At 36.7% G+C, this 16,345-nt stretch overlaps 1 protein-coding gene across 1 annotated transcript in view; it reads right to left on the minus strand.

Moving 5' to 3' along the window:
• Window positions 1–16,345, minus strand: part of CPEB2 (cytoplasmic polyadenylation element binding protein 2) — a 59,263-nt gene that overhangs the window by 3,122 nt on the left and 39,796 nt on the right. The window contains exons 6-10 of the mRNA XM_010003129.1: window positions 15,649–15,738; window positions 7,540–7,658; window positions 7,124–7,238; window positions 5,130–5,311; window positions 1–840 (exon numbers count right to left, since the gene is read on the minus strand). The exon at window positions 1–840 is cut by the window's left edge and continues 3,122 nt beyond it. Of these exons, the coding sequence (XP_010001431.1) occupies window positions 613–840; window positions 5,130–5,311; window positions 7,124–7,238; window positions 7,540–7,658; window positions 15,649–15,738 (734 nt within the window). The 3' untranslated portion in view covers window positions 1–612. The remainder of the gene's footprint in view (window positions 841–5,129; window positions 5,312–7,123; window positions 7,239–7,539; window positions 7,659–15,648; window positions 15,739–16,345) is intronic.

Here is a 16,345-nt window from a genome sequence, read left to right on the forward strand (position 1 = left end):
AACACCTATATAGCAGCAAAGCTAATACAGCTTGTGATTAAAAATGTTTAAAAATAGCTAATAAATCAGATTATCTTGAGGTATTATTTCTTGCAAGTCAAAATGGAGAGCAAAAAATCAACCCTAATTTTTAGTTTATGTATACACTGAAAATAGCAACAACAATAAAAATAAGCTTTTTGTAGCAGACATATTCCATCTTCACTATTTTGCTACCTTTGGTAAATTACTGGGGCAGATCTTGAAGTTAAAAACCCATGTTTAGAAATAAGTGCACGCTTCACCCACTAAATATAGCAGCAGACTGTGTGCCCCTACGCAAAAACATTCTCATATCTAGTTTTAACTTTACATATAAAAATAACTTGGAGAAAATACAAAAAAACATTTTATTTTAACATGAAAATATCACAAAAATTAGTAAGCCTGAGATGTAGGGTTTTGGTGAAAAACAAGAGGCTTGTAGTGTTTTGGCTGCTGATAAAGATGCATGTATTGATAGCTGGGGTGAAAAGCAGAAGAATGCACTTATTTCTTCTGCATGTCAGTATCTTCAAACACAGTAAGCCACATGCACCCTTCTTGTCTTATGTAGATGCTGGTTCACCATGTTTAATTCCAGCGGAAGTGGATCTGACGTGGGCGGTCAGCCCCCTCCTTTACCAATGGCTTATGGAATTCACGTCCTGCACGGGAGTGGATATTTGCCCAGCAAAACTCACAGTAATACTGCAGGCAAGTGACATTGGCACAAAAGAAAGGAGCAAATTTTCCACCGCACCGTGCACCTTGGCATTCGTCACACATCTGGTCATCCAACACATATGGCTTTACCTCCACCTGTCGGAGTCAAACAGAAACAATTCCAATTAACACTTGTTACTATGGCAAGTTATGTAAGGGCAACCAGTTTTTTCTGCTTAAAAAGAATCCCCAAAACAGACACTTGAAATCAGACACATTAATGCTTTTATCTAGCTAATCAGTTAGTAGTGTTTATCTTTTCTCAGCTACAGATCTATCCACACAGTAAGCAACTTCAGAACTTCCCCTTAATTTATTCTGCAAGGATGTTCTTGGCAAATGATAATACAGAAGTATGTGTAGAAAGCAAGTGAGCGAGCCAAAAGGTCTCACAACTAATCTCATCAGCTGCCACATGTACCCCAGCATGACATCCAACTCTACACTGTTCGGCAAAAAATAATTGAATTTGCAACAATGTAACCATTTCTATATTAACCTTTTTGGAAAACAAAACAACAAAACAAATATAAGTCTCCGTATGTATTACGTGTGTGTGCAAATAAAAAATACTTCCTGCAGGCTGGAATGCAGATCTTTTAGCACTTCTGTTCCCTGTAAATTCACTCCCTGTTTCTACAATATAGTACAATTTGGAGCTAGAGATTTTGGTCATCTATAACTTTCTCTTTTTGCAGCTTTGAGCTGTACAGAATTTGTATTTCTGAAAATAATTTTGAAAGACCAATTTACAAGTCTACACAGCACTAAGAACACCTGTCTTACACAGCTTCTTTCTCCCAAACTCATCTGACTGCCAGAGTGGAAAAGTGGCAGGAGTCCAATAGTAAATTTGCATTATGTCTTTGCGTAACTGGGCTGTTTCAGACTGTAATCAGACAAGAAGAACAGCTTCATAATAAAACACAAAATGATATGACTCCATCATTAAGGAACCTATTGTTGTCTTCCACATTTTCTTTATTTTTAAAGATGGTATTTTCTGCCTTTTGTTGGCAAAAAAGTTACTCTAATTCATACTAAAACTCACAGCTGTAAGAGACCTTTTTCTGAAATACTATTACCTGAGAAGAATGCTACATATAGATATTGACTTTATGTACTATATTCAGACATAATACATTTGAAATAAGAACCTTCAAGTGCTAAATGACCATACTTGACATGTCAAAGGTATCTATGTTTCAAACAGAGTATGGTTCTTCCAGTAATCTGTATTCAGAACAAGCCCTACTTCTTTCTTCAATGCAGTGACCTGTCTTGTCACAAGTTATACTCAAACTTTCCAATAAACCTTACGCATTAACTGTGTTTGTGGTTCAAAATTACTGAAAGCATGAAGCAGCACACATTTCAAGCTTGGATGCATTAAATCGGTATGAAGATGATTTCAAATCTATTAGAGAAACCCTTTGGGAAAGTTACATCAGTGGATGCAGGCTGCTGGCATACGAAAGTTAACAACATTTCACAGAATTGTTTGGAGTTGCAGCTCCAAACAAGTTTCAAGGAAATGTCTGGATCTGAGCTTTTCATATATGATAAAACAGGATAAGGAGCCCTTTACTGAAAAAAACCATCTGTTGTAGAAACTAAACATAAACTACACATCAAAAGAACTAGAGAGAAGCTGCAGAGTACTTAGGTAAGGAAGAAGTTAAGATCAGACAGTATCTGTTAAGCGACTGTGGCACTAAGATTTCCAATTAAGGTATGAAAAGGTATGTGCAAAAAAAAAAAAAAAGAAGCTATAAACATTATACTACAGTTAAACTACAGTTCAGAAGGATAAACAGGTGAGCTGCAAAATGTAACGACTTTTACGCAGACAGAACTGGTCAGGAAAAGAATGTGAAAGGACAGTCGACCTAGAGGAACTGGATTTAATTGGTATAGGAAGAATATGCTAAGGGAAAGGGTAGAACAGCCTGCCCCTAAGATTTCAGTGAAATAGGCAACATATCACTTTACTGGTCAGCATACACACACATCTCAGATGAAGGCAGTACTTGAAGAGGGAACATCATCCTCATTTACAGAAACTGGTTTACAGATTCATACAAATTGCTCACTTAACTACAAAACAGTAGTAATACTTATTTCAGAATATTTTCAGAGCCTGAAAAGGCATTAGTGTATAAACTCCATGGAGCAAGAAACTATTTTTCAAAATACCTTTTTCCATGCTCTCAGAAACATCTACGAGTTCAGGTGTTCCCTATGAAGAGGCTGTTCTCTACTACTTCTCAGTAACACAAATAACTGGGTTGTACAAATATAAACAATTCTATTAAAAATAAAAGCTGATAATCTTATCTAATTAGAGAAGATTATTTTAAAAATAATTATTAAACACCCTCAGAAATAAACAAGTAAGTTCATAAAACTCCCCTATCACAAGTTTTAATGACAAATTTGTTAAAATTCTTAATTTGACATTGCTGAATTTTTCAAGTAAAACACCTCAGGAGTAGCACACATTTTTCAAAGCAAGAAAAAACGAGGAGGCTAATAAAAGTGCCCCCAGTTAAAGATTTAAGAGAAAAAAATAAATAAATCAAGAATTAGAAAAGCAACACTAAAGAACAAAAAATATATCAATCAAAAAAGAAATTGTGGGAATTCAAGTATTTAAAGAGAAAGCCTAGAAGTTCCTTCTTTCTCCCTCTCAAGCTCCCCAGCCCACAAACACGTAATTACAGATACTAATTATACTTGTTACTTGTTTTGGTGTGTAATAATGATTGAATAAATAATTTGACTACTGTTTTTTCTAAATTAAGTCCCATGGCTACAGTAGGCTTCTGAAATCTAGTATTTGGGGTAGATTGTGGGGTTTTTGCTCTGTTTAAGCTCCAAGAGGCCTGCAGAACATACCCACTCTTTTACTGGAGATTAACTGTCTGACTCCTTTTAAGTACTTCAGTGTTATATCACACATGAACAAGTTATATCTCTTTCTCTGTAAACAACAAGCACTGCCATTTCAGATGCCTGCTTGGCATCTTGGCATCCAAAGAGACCTTAAAATCTCTGGTGACTTAATCATTAAAAAAACCCAACCAACAAACCAACCTACTTGAAAGTGCAGCCTTCAAAGGCATACTCATGCCTTCCTTTCTCTTATGAGACGGCACTGCCAGTCTACCATATACTCCTCTACTGCAAGGGACACTCCCCTGGGAAGAGGAAGACCAAGATTTGTGTGTCCCCTAGCATTCAAGTCCATTTCTCCCACCTTTGAAGGAGAACTAACTGGGAAGGGACCAAATTGTCCAGATTGTTCCTCTTATGTAATCAGCCAAAAGGTAGAGCTATTAGCCACAAGGGCAGCAACCCCACCAGCAAAATGCAGCTGTCACATCGTAACAAAAAGCCTAGTTCACTACCTGCACTCAGACTCCTCACTAATCCTCTGGAAAGGACCATGTTTGGGGATTTCAGCTCACGAGGCAACTGGTATCTGAGAGACAGATGTAAAGCTCTGCTTATTTGAAAGGAGAGAAGCACATGCTACCTCCCTACAGCAGACTTTTGTTAACTGTACTACTTTCTTTTTCCCGTATCTTTGATCTGTAAAGGAGACTGGACCTTGAACTACTTTACTTACTCGACCTTTCTTCCTCTAGGACCTTTTGTTCTTTTTTTAAAAGAACATCTATTAATACAAGTGACTATCTCTGCATCTCTTGACATCAACGGTAGTGACACTTTAAACTGACATAATTTAGATGCCAGTTTTCTTCACTACTCTTCTACTTCTAATTAGGAGCAATGAAGTAACTAGACTTAGTAAAGTAAATTTTGCTTTAGCTAGCAATAAGCATCTGTAGCAGCCAGAAATGTACATCACTATACTCTTTGAAGACCCTCTCAAACAGAATGGGTAAGACATTTTGTGTTTTAGGTTGAGCTTGACTGATTTTCTGAAGTGCTGAACACTGACAATTATGGCTAAATTTAAGGGCAGCTGCAAATACAGATCTGAAACCAACAAATACTAGAGTTTCCTATGAATGACAAGAGGAATTATCACTGTACTTGGTTTCATTAGGACAAAGGAGAGAAAAAAAGATCTTCAAGCCCTTTGCCTGTACACAACAAAACCAGGAACTCCAGATTGGAAAGAACATACGGTCTAACACATGTCCAAGGAATAAACCATTGCTTTGGGGAATGCACGTTGTTCATTTGGGGACATTCTTGATTTAAGTCTTGGAAAAAGTGGAATTACAGGAATACTAAAATAATGTACCAGCTGGCATGAAAGCCAACCAAATGCCATGCTACCACACCCTGAGAAGTTCCTTTATAGATGATTACTCTCTGATTTACTATTTTTTTTTCCTTTCTGTGTAACTTACTCGTTTATCAATATCGCCATGCTGAAGTTGAACAAACCGAGCACTGATGGCAGCAATATAACTCTGCTGATTGGAAAAAGCAACACGTCCAGCACCTTTTGGGTATTTCAGCTCAGGGTCAGTATCAATTCCTGCGTAACAGACTCCACCATACAGACGGTCCATGATCATAGCCAATTCCACTATTAAGAAACAAAATAATGCTCATTTAAACTGTTCTTCCAGTAAAAACTTTATATAATATGCTTGCATTTTAAAATGCTAGAAAAGCTCATGTTAATAATTAATTTTGTCACAGTCTATATTAGTGCAATAACAAAAAATATAAAAACATTAAATAAGCTGTGAAATACTCAGCAGACAGATCTTTCACACTGTGGGTACATTCATCCAAGCAATGATGGAATTATGAGTCCTTGCAGTCCATGACAACCTGGAACTGAAATTCCTGGATAATTTTCTTCAGGGGATTACAGTAGAAGACTTTTTGGGCAGGCATGGAATGCAAGCTGTATAAAACAGATCTACGTGCCACAAATTCCTTGGTGCATGTTTCCTGGCTATCCTCATGCTCTACGTCCATGTCCTACGTGAATTTAACGATGCAGTTAGCTTGTTTGCCACAGAGAGCTTGGTTATCTCTACAGTGCTCCACTTACCACAGACACTGAAGTTCATGGAAACAAAAATCTCAAATATTACAGATCAAGTATTTTACCAAGCCTCTCGTAATATTTTATATTGAATTCAGTTTTGCAGTTAATTTAGGTGGAAAATACTAATGTATTAGGGTATAAAGATGTCAGCAGTCATTGCTCTTCAAGAGCTGTTTGAAAAGTCTCCTAAACTTTTACTGCTTTTGTGAAGGCATGATTCTTATTTCACAATGCCATAAAAGTTTCACTTATACTGGGCATTTGAAAGCTAAACATAAGAATGCACCCCTTACATTTATCACAGACATTCAGCACAGTAACCTGGGTATGTGGACTGAATTTAAAGAAAAATTAAGCTGTAGTTGGAACATACTGTGTTTATGCTCATTTACACAGCTAATACTACAGTTAAAAGTACAGTCTTAAAAGTAAAGTAACAGAACAGCTTGATCATTGCAGGTCCAAGATAGAAAAATTTAAGATTCTTTATATCCCAAAACTTGCACTATCACTTATTGGTTCTCCTACATCTTCCATCTGAAAGGTCATCTTTCTGTAAGAATAGAAGCTAGGTAAGACGAATGAAATCCAGGAGCCATTCTAATAGAAAATGGGATTTAAACCACTGTAAGTTATGCTTCTACTTCCAACATTCACTCCAATTTACTTACTAGAAGGCCACCAAAAATATTGCAAAAGGTTATTGCAAGCAATCTCACAAAGCAGGCTGTGCAGGTTGTAGATCAACCACTCCACAGATATAAAAATACTTAATTTATCCTTCATGCACTCTGACCAGTCTAGAAAGTGTGCTACAACTCCATATAGTGTTTTGGAGCATATAGATCTGTGCTAGGTCTCTAAATTTCTTCCCTTTTTCATCTATTCCTATTCCTTCATCACCTGTGCTTTTGCTCTGTCCATACTATCAAGAGTAACTGCAACCTGATAGAAGAGTAGCTTATGCACAATGATGAGCAAATAGAGCTCCACATACTCATGAAACATGGCAGAGTGGTTTTCATAGCATTATTTTAAAAAAACAAACAACTTAATGATGTAGTTTACATTATAGTTTTGCTTAATATGATGAAAATATTTTCCACAGCTTATAGATATGTAAATCTCAATGATAAACAGTGATACATAAGGCCAAAGCCAGACAAAAGTTACTAGAGAAGTGTAAGAATACATAAATATTGTACTGTGGTTATAGCTATTATGACATTCTTCTATTTTTATATGTATATATCCATCCATACACAAATATACAAGTGTGCATGGTTCAAACTATTTCCAATAATCTAACTTCTAAAAATAGTGACAGATTATACTCACCAGCTCTTAATGGTCTAGGGACTCCTCCAACAAAAATTGTTTTTCGAGGATCAAGTGGCTGGGAACCATCCATCACAAAGTCACTATCACTTAGATTCCAGGGACGGATCTGAACCTATTAAATTGGGGAAGAAAATATTATGTTGCTTTAAGTTTCACTACATCATGGATATATGCTCATCAGCCTCTGTATATTATTAAACAGCCATAACCCCATTTGTTTGACATGCATGTAGGTGCTCTGTTTTAATCCTTATAATTAATCAAAACACTACATTTTTAAAATCATCCAGCTGTTCCAGATGTTGAGCTTTGCCAACAGTGGTTTGCTTTTGATTATTTTCATCGTCATCATTTCAAATGCAGCTTTAGACAGATGGCATTTCTAGCCTGCAGGCCATCTACTGTTTACTTACTGGCTTGTCCTTGATAGTAGGACTGGAAACACACAGATAGAGCTTTCCATCTTCTTCAATGCAGGCGTCAATCAGTGCCTGAACAGAACTCTCTTCTTGGAACAGGAGGAATGCATAACCTGGGGAAAAAAAACAAACCAACTGGTATTTTTTTCTTTTATCTTTATCCTGAGGAGGGTAAGAAGATAAACCATTTTTGCCAGTGACTTTTCCATATAAATGTGTTTACTTCAGAAGTAAAGGAAAGTCAAACATTCTTTTTATCAGCTGTTATCTTTGACTGTATAGTACTTGGCCATGATCAACAGAACTACAGGCATATACTTCTATCCTTAAAACATTAGTCAGAGAGACGAACAGCTAAATAAAAGCAAACACGTCTGCTCTATCATGTACTGGAAGTCTAGGCTGAGCACAATTCATTGGCAGCAATGGACATTATACAATGAAAATCCTACTTGGCACAAATGACTAATCTCTATTCTAGAGATTAGATCAAAGTACTTTGTTACATAAGTGACCCAGCAAACCTCCCAAAGACTACAAAAATAGGAATTAGAATGCTTATTTAATGCTACCGTAAAAACAAACAGTCTGACAAGCAAAGAACCTCTAGTTGAAGTCTTGTAACAGTTATAGTATATTGATACACAGCAAATCTGTAACTCTACAGGTGCTTGAGAGCACAATTAGGGTTGTATTGTAAAATGATCTTTAAAGGGACCATAAGGGTCCTTTAAAGGGACATTTCTTTTTCATGTTACTACCAAGCGTGGAATTTGCACATGAAGTTGTTTTATTACTTGGATGGAGAAATAACTGCTGAAGCAGCTCCTCTAGAGTGGGCTCGGCAAGGCTTTACCAAGCCTTTTGGAAATAATACTGTTTTTCTGAGAGAAGCTAGTTAACCACTGTCAATTTCGTATTGCAAACAGACAGTGAAGGTCATCAGGGCTGAGATGGTAGGGTGCATCTTGAAGAGCATTACAGAATCAATGTGTTAAGTACATTAGATAGAGAAACAAATGTGTGACTCATTTTAGATACATGGGAACAAAAGTAGGATTGAAAGAAAAATGTAAAGCCTATACTAGTCTTTCTAATAACTTGTATCTCATTTCTTACCCCTCATACCACAGTCCTGTCACAGCTATCTACAAGGGACACACGACAAGGTTTTATGTATTCTGTATTTTCAATGTATATTCTATTTGTTTCTTAACAAGTATGCAGTAGGGACTCTCTGGATTTTGGCTGAAGCATTTCCTTGTGAAGTTCATTTTTCATTGCTGAACAATATTTTTTAGTGAGAATCTGTTTAACTTAAGCTTAATTAGTAATTATTTAGATTCAAAATCTATTTTCATTGTGATATCTTTCAATATTTATCTTAGAATTTTAAATCCATATATTACTCCTGAAAAACTCACTCATTAAAACAGGGCATGTGCAGACTGGCATGGGTGAGACCTGCCAGGTGAAACTGTCCTTACTAGTGTGGATGCCAGGCACACACGTCCCTGTTCAAATGGCAAGCTGAGGACAAGAATGATGGGAGAGCAAAAACATGATTAATCCAGGGGAGAGCTAAAGGCACAGGATACTGACTAAAGGATCAGACATACAAAATAAGACTCACAGCCAGGAGCACATAAAGTAATTTTCCAGATGCTGATTTTTCCCTAAGTTTTAATCCTAAAGCAAATTTAGGGTACTACCATATAACTCCTGATATATAAATATGGTGTCTCTAAATGATCTACTGCCTGTAAGTCTGCAAATATTAATATGCTTAACTGTGGAAGCTGTTGGAAGGCAGAAAATTCAAACAGAAGAACTTGCTAAGGGAACAGTTAGGAATACTATCCCACCAAACCTGAAATAAAAGGAAAGCACCACCAGAACTATATGGTAATGCTGCTTCTCAACATTATCTCCAAAACTTGTACTGATGTATGGGTTAAATCCCCCTCGATTTTAAGCATCAGATAGGCTTGTGCCATGAGTTGAGCTTTACTACTCCCCTTCTGAAGACAGAGAGAAAGTTAGGGCATAGTCTGTCCTAACAAACTGGACTTCCTGTAGTTTTGCTCCACAGCTTTACAACTTTGGTGATTTAAAAGGCATTCTAGTCTGCACATCAAATCTAGTTTGGAGAAAAATAACCACTTCTCCTGGAGAAGAAACTAGCTAGAGAAGATGATTTGTTCAGGTCTCACATTTTATAGCCATATACAGACACAGTGAATCCCTTAGAAAGAATGCTAAATTTGCACTGTCAGCACACAAAATTTACCCTGGACCAGGCTGCATTTCTTGGCAATAATCAATTATACATTAGCCATAGAGGACTCCAAAAAACACCAGTTACATATGCAACCAGCCTATATTATATAGCTATAAAGTGTTTACACTATAATACTAGGTATTTCCCATAGACACTATAAATTAGGGCTATACTTGTTACTACAGCTACCACAAACAAACAACCATATGACAAAATATACTCTTGCCCCTTTCTGCTTTCTCAATATATGCTTTTACTGGATTATTTTTCACTTCAACATCCATAACTCATGAACTACTGTAGATGTTTAATGTCTGCAGTGCTAGTATCATGGTGGTAAGTCAGATGCATATAAGCATGATGAAAAAGATAAGTACCCAACGAGTCTTTTTGGAGTAGTACTGAACTACAATTATCATGTGTGGTAAAAAGTACATCTTACATTGAAACATGGTAGGGAGGTAGAGTGAAGAGTAGGAGGTGTTTACTGTATTACAAAACAGCTTTGCCTAGTTTCTTGGTCTTTTCTTGGTCTTTTGGTGTACCACATCAGTAATTTAACAGCTTCACATCCAAAATGTATGCAAGTCTGCTTACAATGAAAAAGCAAAGCCACTCTAATGGTTTGCATACCCTTGGGTCATATGTACACCAACAGCAGCAGGTCATAATCAGATATCACTTGCCAAGAGACAAAGCTTGTATGTTTTGTACACATTTCACAAGGTGAAAAGTATTAGACAAAACACAGTAATAAAAACTTTTTGTTCATGTGCACCCCTACCAGAATTTATACCTCCCATCAGAGACAAAGTTTAGGTAACCACAGTTAATGTTAATCACTTTGACTAAACTCCTCTGCATAATCCTGGAACTATTACCCCTATTTTCAAAGGAAACTAGTGTGGATGACTTTGGTAATACCTGTCCTCAGAAAATTATCTCAAATAATAAACTTTACCTTTCTGTAATTACCTTTCTGTAAATTACCTTTCTGTAAATGATTCCCTCATATCTAAAGATACTGCTCTGATTATTACCATTCTTACTCTGAATTGGTATCTCTCTTAACCAAACAACACCAAGAAATTAATTTAATTTTTTTTCTTTTAAACGTATTGGGTCAGCACTGAAAACAGAGAGCCCATCAGATGAGTTTGAAGAGTCCTAGCTGTATTATCAAATTAAACCTTTGCAAGAATTAAAAAGAAAACAACAACAAACAAAAAACCCAACAACATTCCTTTCCCAAACCTATACACAGAATCGTGTTTTTTTTGGTTTTTTTTTCTACTTTTTTTGGTTTGTTTTGTATTTATTACATAAAGAACAATCAAAAAGCAAAGCATTCTAGACTAGACTCACACTGGTAGCTAACATGATTTTCTAAGCCAGAAATAGCTTATTTATTTCATAATAAGATGGAAGTTTATCAAAAGGAGAAAATATGCTGCTTCTGCTATGCATACTCTGGGTAGAAATCAGAGAGTAGCTTTAGTGCTACCAAACTCCAGCTAACTCCTACTGCTAGTGGCTTAGAGATGGACTAAAGATAGTACGGGCAAGCACACATGGCACTCTCAATGCCAGTCAGTAGAGCTGTACTTTTTTGGCATTGGTTCCTCTGCTTTCCTTACAGACTCTCCCCAGAGGAGACTAAATGGCCTCAGTGCAACTCTTGCCCACAGAACGCTGTGCCTTAGCTTAAATCAGTAAGAATCAAGCATAAACTGCAGCCTAATACATACAGGGATCTACATTCAGTGATGGGAATAATTCACATTTTGAAAGGACACACAACATTTAATCCATTTCCCTTTAAAGATGTCTCATCACTGTATTAATTAAATTTATTGTTTAAAACATAAATCTTTCACTTATTCAGTTTAGTAATCTGTGATGGAGAATTAACTCCAAAATACACTTGAAGTGGAAAAAATACAGGCTGACACAACTCTAATATAGGTATCAGCTGAGGCACACTTGAGTAGAGTGGAGTAGGATACACTTCAAGATCCAAACCTCTATTTTTGTATTTATGCAGTCACTGTGTTTAATGTAGTCATTGGGGTCTAGATGGTTACTCAGCTGACAAAGTGGGACATAGAGGTGTCTAGAACCTTTTATCCTCTATATTACTTAGCCTAACATTCAGCTGGTGCTCCAGAAAATGGTGTGGGGCTTCAATAAGTGCCATGCCAAATTTGCCAGACCTGTGTAAATCTTTTAGATATCCTTGGTCTGGGTAAACGAATCAAGCTCAATATACTTATGTTACGGAGCCCTTATACTCCTCTGACTATATTGGCTGGATTCCCATTGATTAAAGGAAGCTTAGATGCTAATCACACATGAAGACACTCAGTCACATGCCTGAATCCAGAGTTCAGTCCTACCCAGTGTGATCAAATAAGCTGGTAACAAGTCAAACAGAACTGGGGTTTTGCTTCCAAAACTAGAAACAGATAATTTTCAACCTGATTTTTTCAGTCAGTTTGAAATTAGCAGTTAGGAACCTTCAATAAATGAAGCTACTGCTTCAATAGAAAGCAACAGAAACACCCAGGCAATTAGAAAAGGCTGAGGATACTGTCCTCTTGAAATCAGATTATACCCTGTTTGATACAGACTATAAATAGTACAGAGCACACAAACAACTGAGCACACTTTCAAAGGCCTTCTTTGGGTTTGCATATCCTCATGGCACAGTATCTTTGAGAGCTTCATTATCATAAGAAGTAGTCCTCACCTCAGCAAGTTGCTTTGGACACATGTGTTCTTTCATAAGTAAGTATATTTGCCAACTACGTCATAACAGGAGTTATGATAAACAGTGGCAAGTCACAAAGAAAGGAATTCTCCATTACAGTTGGCAGATCACTTACAGACTTTGTACTTTGATTTCAACAGAAAAAAAATATTTCTGCTTCAGAACAGTTTCCCTGTAAGATTAGTGTGAAGTTTTTCAAATTCCTTTCTCTTCAGGCCTAATTTTGTGGTAAACCAACACAAAATGTAATTAGTTAAGAACAAGCAGTTGGTGTTTCTCAGATGACAATGAGCCTTGATGGATCAGGACACTTTTTGCATGTCTTTAAGCAAGGAAATATTATTATGAACTTGGCCTTCCCTCAGGACTTCCTGTAAGCAGAGAGCATGGAAGAAACCACAGGCTGGAAAACCAAGTAAGATTTAAAACAAAAAAAACACACAAAAAAAGCAAAAGCAGGCTGTATCTCCTTCCCACAGAGAAAGCTGTTGTGTTAATCAGTCCAGAACTGGGTAATTCAGAGATGTCTTTGGAAAGTAATATGATGTCCAATCTCTAATGAGACTGAACAAACACACATATACATACACTGAATTGGCTCTACTGCAGAGCAGCAAATTAGAAATTGGAGATTAAAAGTAAAAAAAACAACAACACTAAACTTCTTGGGCTAATATAGTAAGTATTTATATATGGGACAGTGTCTTCTCAGCAAGTTTGCTGATGACATGAAGCAGGGAGGATTGGCTCATTCACCTGAAGGCTGTGCAGCCATTCAGCTGGACAGCTGAGCAAAGAGGAACCTAATGAGGTTTAACAAGAGCAAATGCAGAATCCTCTACCTGGGAAGGAACAACAAAATGCATCAGTACAGGCTAGGAGGTGTTCTGCTAGAGAGCAGCTCTGTGGAGAAGGATCTTGGATTCCTGGTAGAAAACAAGTTATCCATGAGACAACAATGTGCCCTTGTGGCCAAGAAGGCAAATGGTATCCTGAGGTGCATTAAGAGGAGTGTCTTCAGCAGATCAAGGGAAGTTCTCCTTGCCTCTATTCAGCCCTGGTGAGACCTCATGGAGTATTGTGTCCCATTCTGGGCTCCCCGGTTCAAGAGGGACAGGGATCTATTTGAGAGAGTCCAAAGGAGGCTATGAGGATGATTAAGGAACACCTACCTGCCTTATGAGGAAAGACTAAGAGACCTGGGGTTTTTCAGTTTAAAGAGGAGAAGACTGAGGGGGGAATCTGACTAATGTCTATAAATACATGAAGGCTGGGCACCAAGAAGGCAGGGACAACCTCTTTTCATTTGTGCTCTGTGGTAGGATGAGGGACAATGGATTCAAACTCGAGCACACGAAGTTTCACCTCAACATGAGACTTTTTTAGCTTCTTTACTGTGAGGGTGACAGAGCACTGGAACAGGCTCCCCAGAGAGGCTGTGGAGTCTCCTCTGGAGACTTTAATGACCTGTCTGGATGCCTTTCTGAGTGATCTGCCCTAGTTTTTTTGGTCCTTCTCTGGCAGGGGGGTATGACTCGATGATCTTTAGAGGTCCTTTCCAACCCCTAACATTCTGTGATTCTGTATTTCTAAATTACTAATTACTGATCAATCTCAAAGCTCTCCTAATACTTAGCATATTTTTAGTAGTTTCAGACATTTTATTAAATATGTGTATGTATGGCTCTTATCTGTATATAGAAGTGATACTTAGAACAGACAAATTTTTTAGAAATTCTTTTACAAAATAATTGCAGGTCATATCTATTGCAGTGAAAAAAAACCCAGACATAAACACAGTTATATTCAGCAGTTATTAGTAAGCTGCATTTCCAGAGTATCTACAAAGAGAAACCTGCATTGTATTTTAAATGTTAGGTTACAGTACAAAACCATATTGAATAATTTAGCAAACTGAAAATTAGAATAATGTTTTAAGATTGAAGAACATTAAGTGCTATTAAATTTCAAAGAAGGATCAGTTAATCATGGAATTCAACTTAACAGTTCACAAGCATTTCCTTAATTAATTAGATCAATAGACTGAAGTTCTTCTATCTGTATTCTTTGCTTTTAAGAAGCTCAGCTTAAGAGTATAGATGATTTTTTTCTTTTCTTTTTTTTTTTTTTAAATGTGGCAATTAAAACTATTCCAACTATATCAAAATGATTAATTGAGGAACTCTGGAAATATATCCTTAAGATGTTCAGATGCTGAGACCAGACTATGTCATTTGAATGAATGCCAGAATCCATTCCTTTCAGAAAAAAATGTGTTACATATTCCCTCTTCTACATATTAATCAATGACTTTGTGAGATGCACTGTCCTCAAGGAGTCCCTCAAGAATTTCTCTTGGTAACTTATGCAGATGAAGCTGGTGAATTTATGATAAAGATGCAAGGATAATAAAATTTAGGATAATAAAATGTAACTTGACTGTAGCTTTGTGCATCAGGTTGAATTAAAAAGTCAGTGTTTGTCTTAGAATTTCCATGTAGTGTTCACAAACACTACTGAAATACTTTCAATTCCTTTTCTCACTCCTTAAAGGACCATCTTGAAGAATAATGCTGTCTTCTCCCCAGCATAAATGGTCAGATAAATAAATGAAAAATCTTGTTTATAAAGGCACTATGCCTACTTTTGTCACTTCCAGGGAAGGAATGAATTGCTGCATTCCTTACAAAATGAGTAATCTCTGCAATGCTTTCATATCCGGATCAGATTTTTGCATTGTTTTACAGGTACCAACATACGGCAGCATAAATACAAATACAGAATATAGGATTAATTACATATAAAACTGTAACACTGATATATGGAAAAGCAGCATATTGCAGATCCTCCAGAGTTCAGCACTGAATGAGGAACAATACTAAAACAACACTCTCAGGTTTTAGACTGGTATGCAAAGGAACCATGTCTGAACCTGCAGTGAAACTGTAGAATTAACTGTTCCCAGGGATTGTAAATTATACCTTTTGGAAAAAAAAACCAACAAAACCAAAAAAAGAACAAAGCAAAAAAAAATCCCTTCTGAGTCTCTTACCTTTTGGTGGAAAATAGGACTTGCTTTCTGCTTTGTGAGGCCAGTCTACTACCAAAGGCCCAAATCGTCGGAAGCTAGCAGTAATTTCATCTAAAAATAGGTATAAAAGTTGCAATTAAAAGAAATTATATAATTCAATGAAAAAGTGCAATCAAAATACAGAAGTACAATCTTTGTTTCTAGCAAAAGCTGACATTTCATGGATAAACAAGGAACAAAATTTCCAGCTTTCATGAACAAAAAACTTAGACCTATCTTCCAAAGCATTAATATTTAGTCAATGTATTTCTGACTATTTTAAGCTCGCATTTGTTTTTTTATTGCTTCACATCAGGAGCATTTCAGAAGCATACAAGCAACTAAAAGTAGTGGTGAAATCTGCTGTGGTACTTCCTTCAATTCACAATCTGGTCTGAATGCAAGGGACACGATTCCCTGTTTAGCGATACACAGTTCAGAGCTTTGTAGGTAGATACTCATAAAAGAAGTACCACCACAACTAGCATGCTAGCAGTTTTCAGCAGATGTGATACACAGATCAGGTGCAGAATCTTAACACTGCCATTTAGAATTACTTCTAACATAACCATGGATTGTTGTTGCACGGTCTACTATGCCCTCTACAAAACCTTTGTGATGTTTCTCTATCCCAGTCACTTCTTGTCGTTGACTGCAATAACCTCAGCCATGAGCAAAA

The sequence above is a fragment of the Chaetura pelagica genome, unplaced genomic scaffold, assembly GCF_000747805.2.
Source record: "Chaetura pelagica isolate M959 unplaced genomic scaffold, ChaPel_1.0 scaffold147, whole genome shotgun sequence".
NCBI lineage: Eukaryota > Metazoa > Chordata > Aves > Apodiformes > Apodidae > Chaetura > Chaetura pelagica.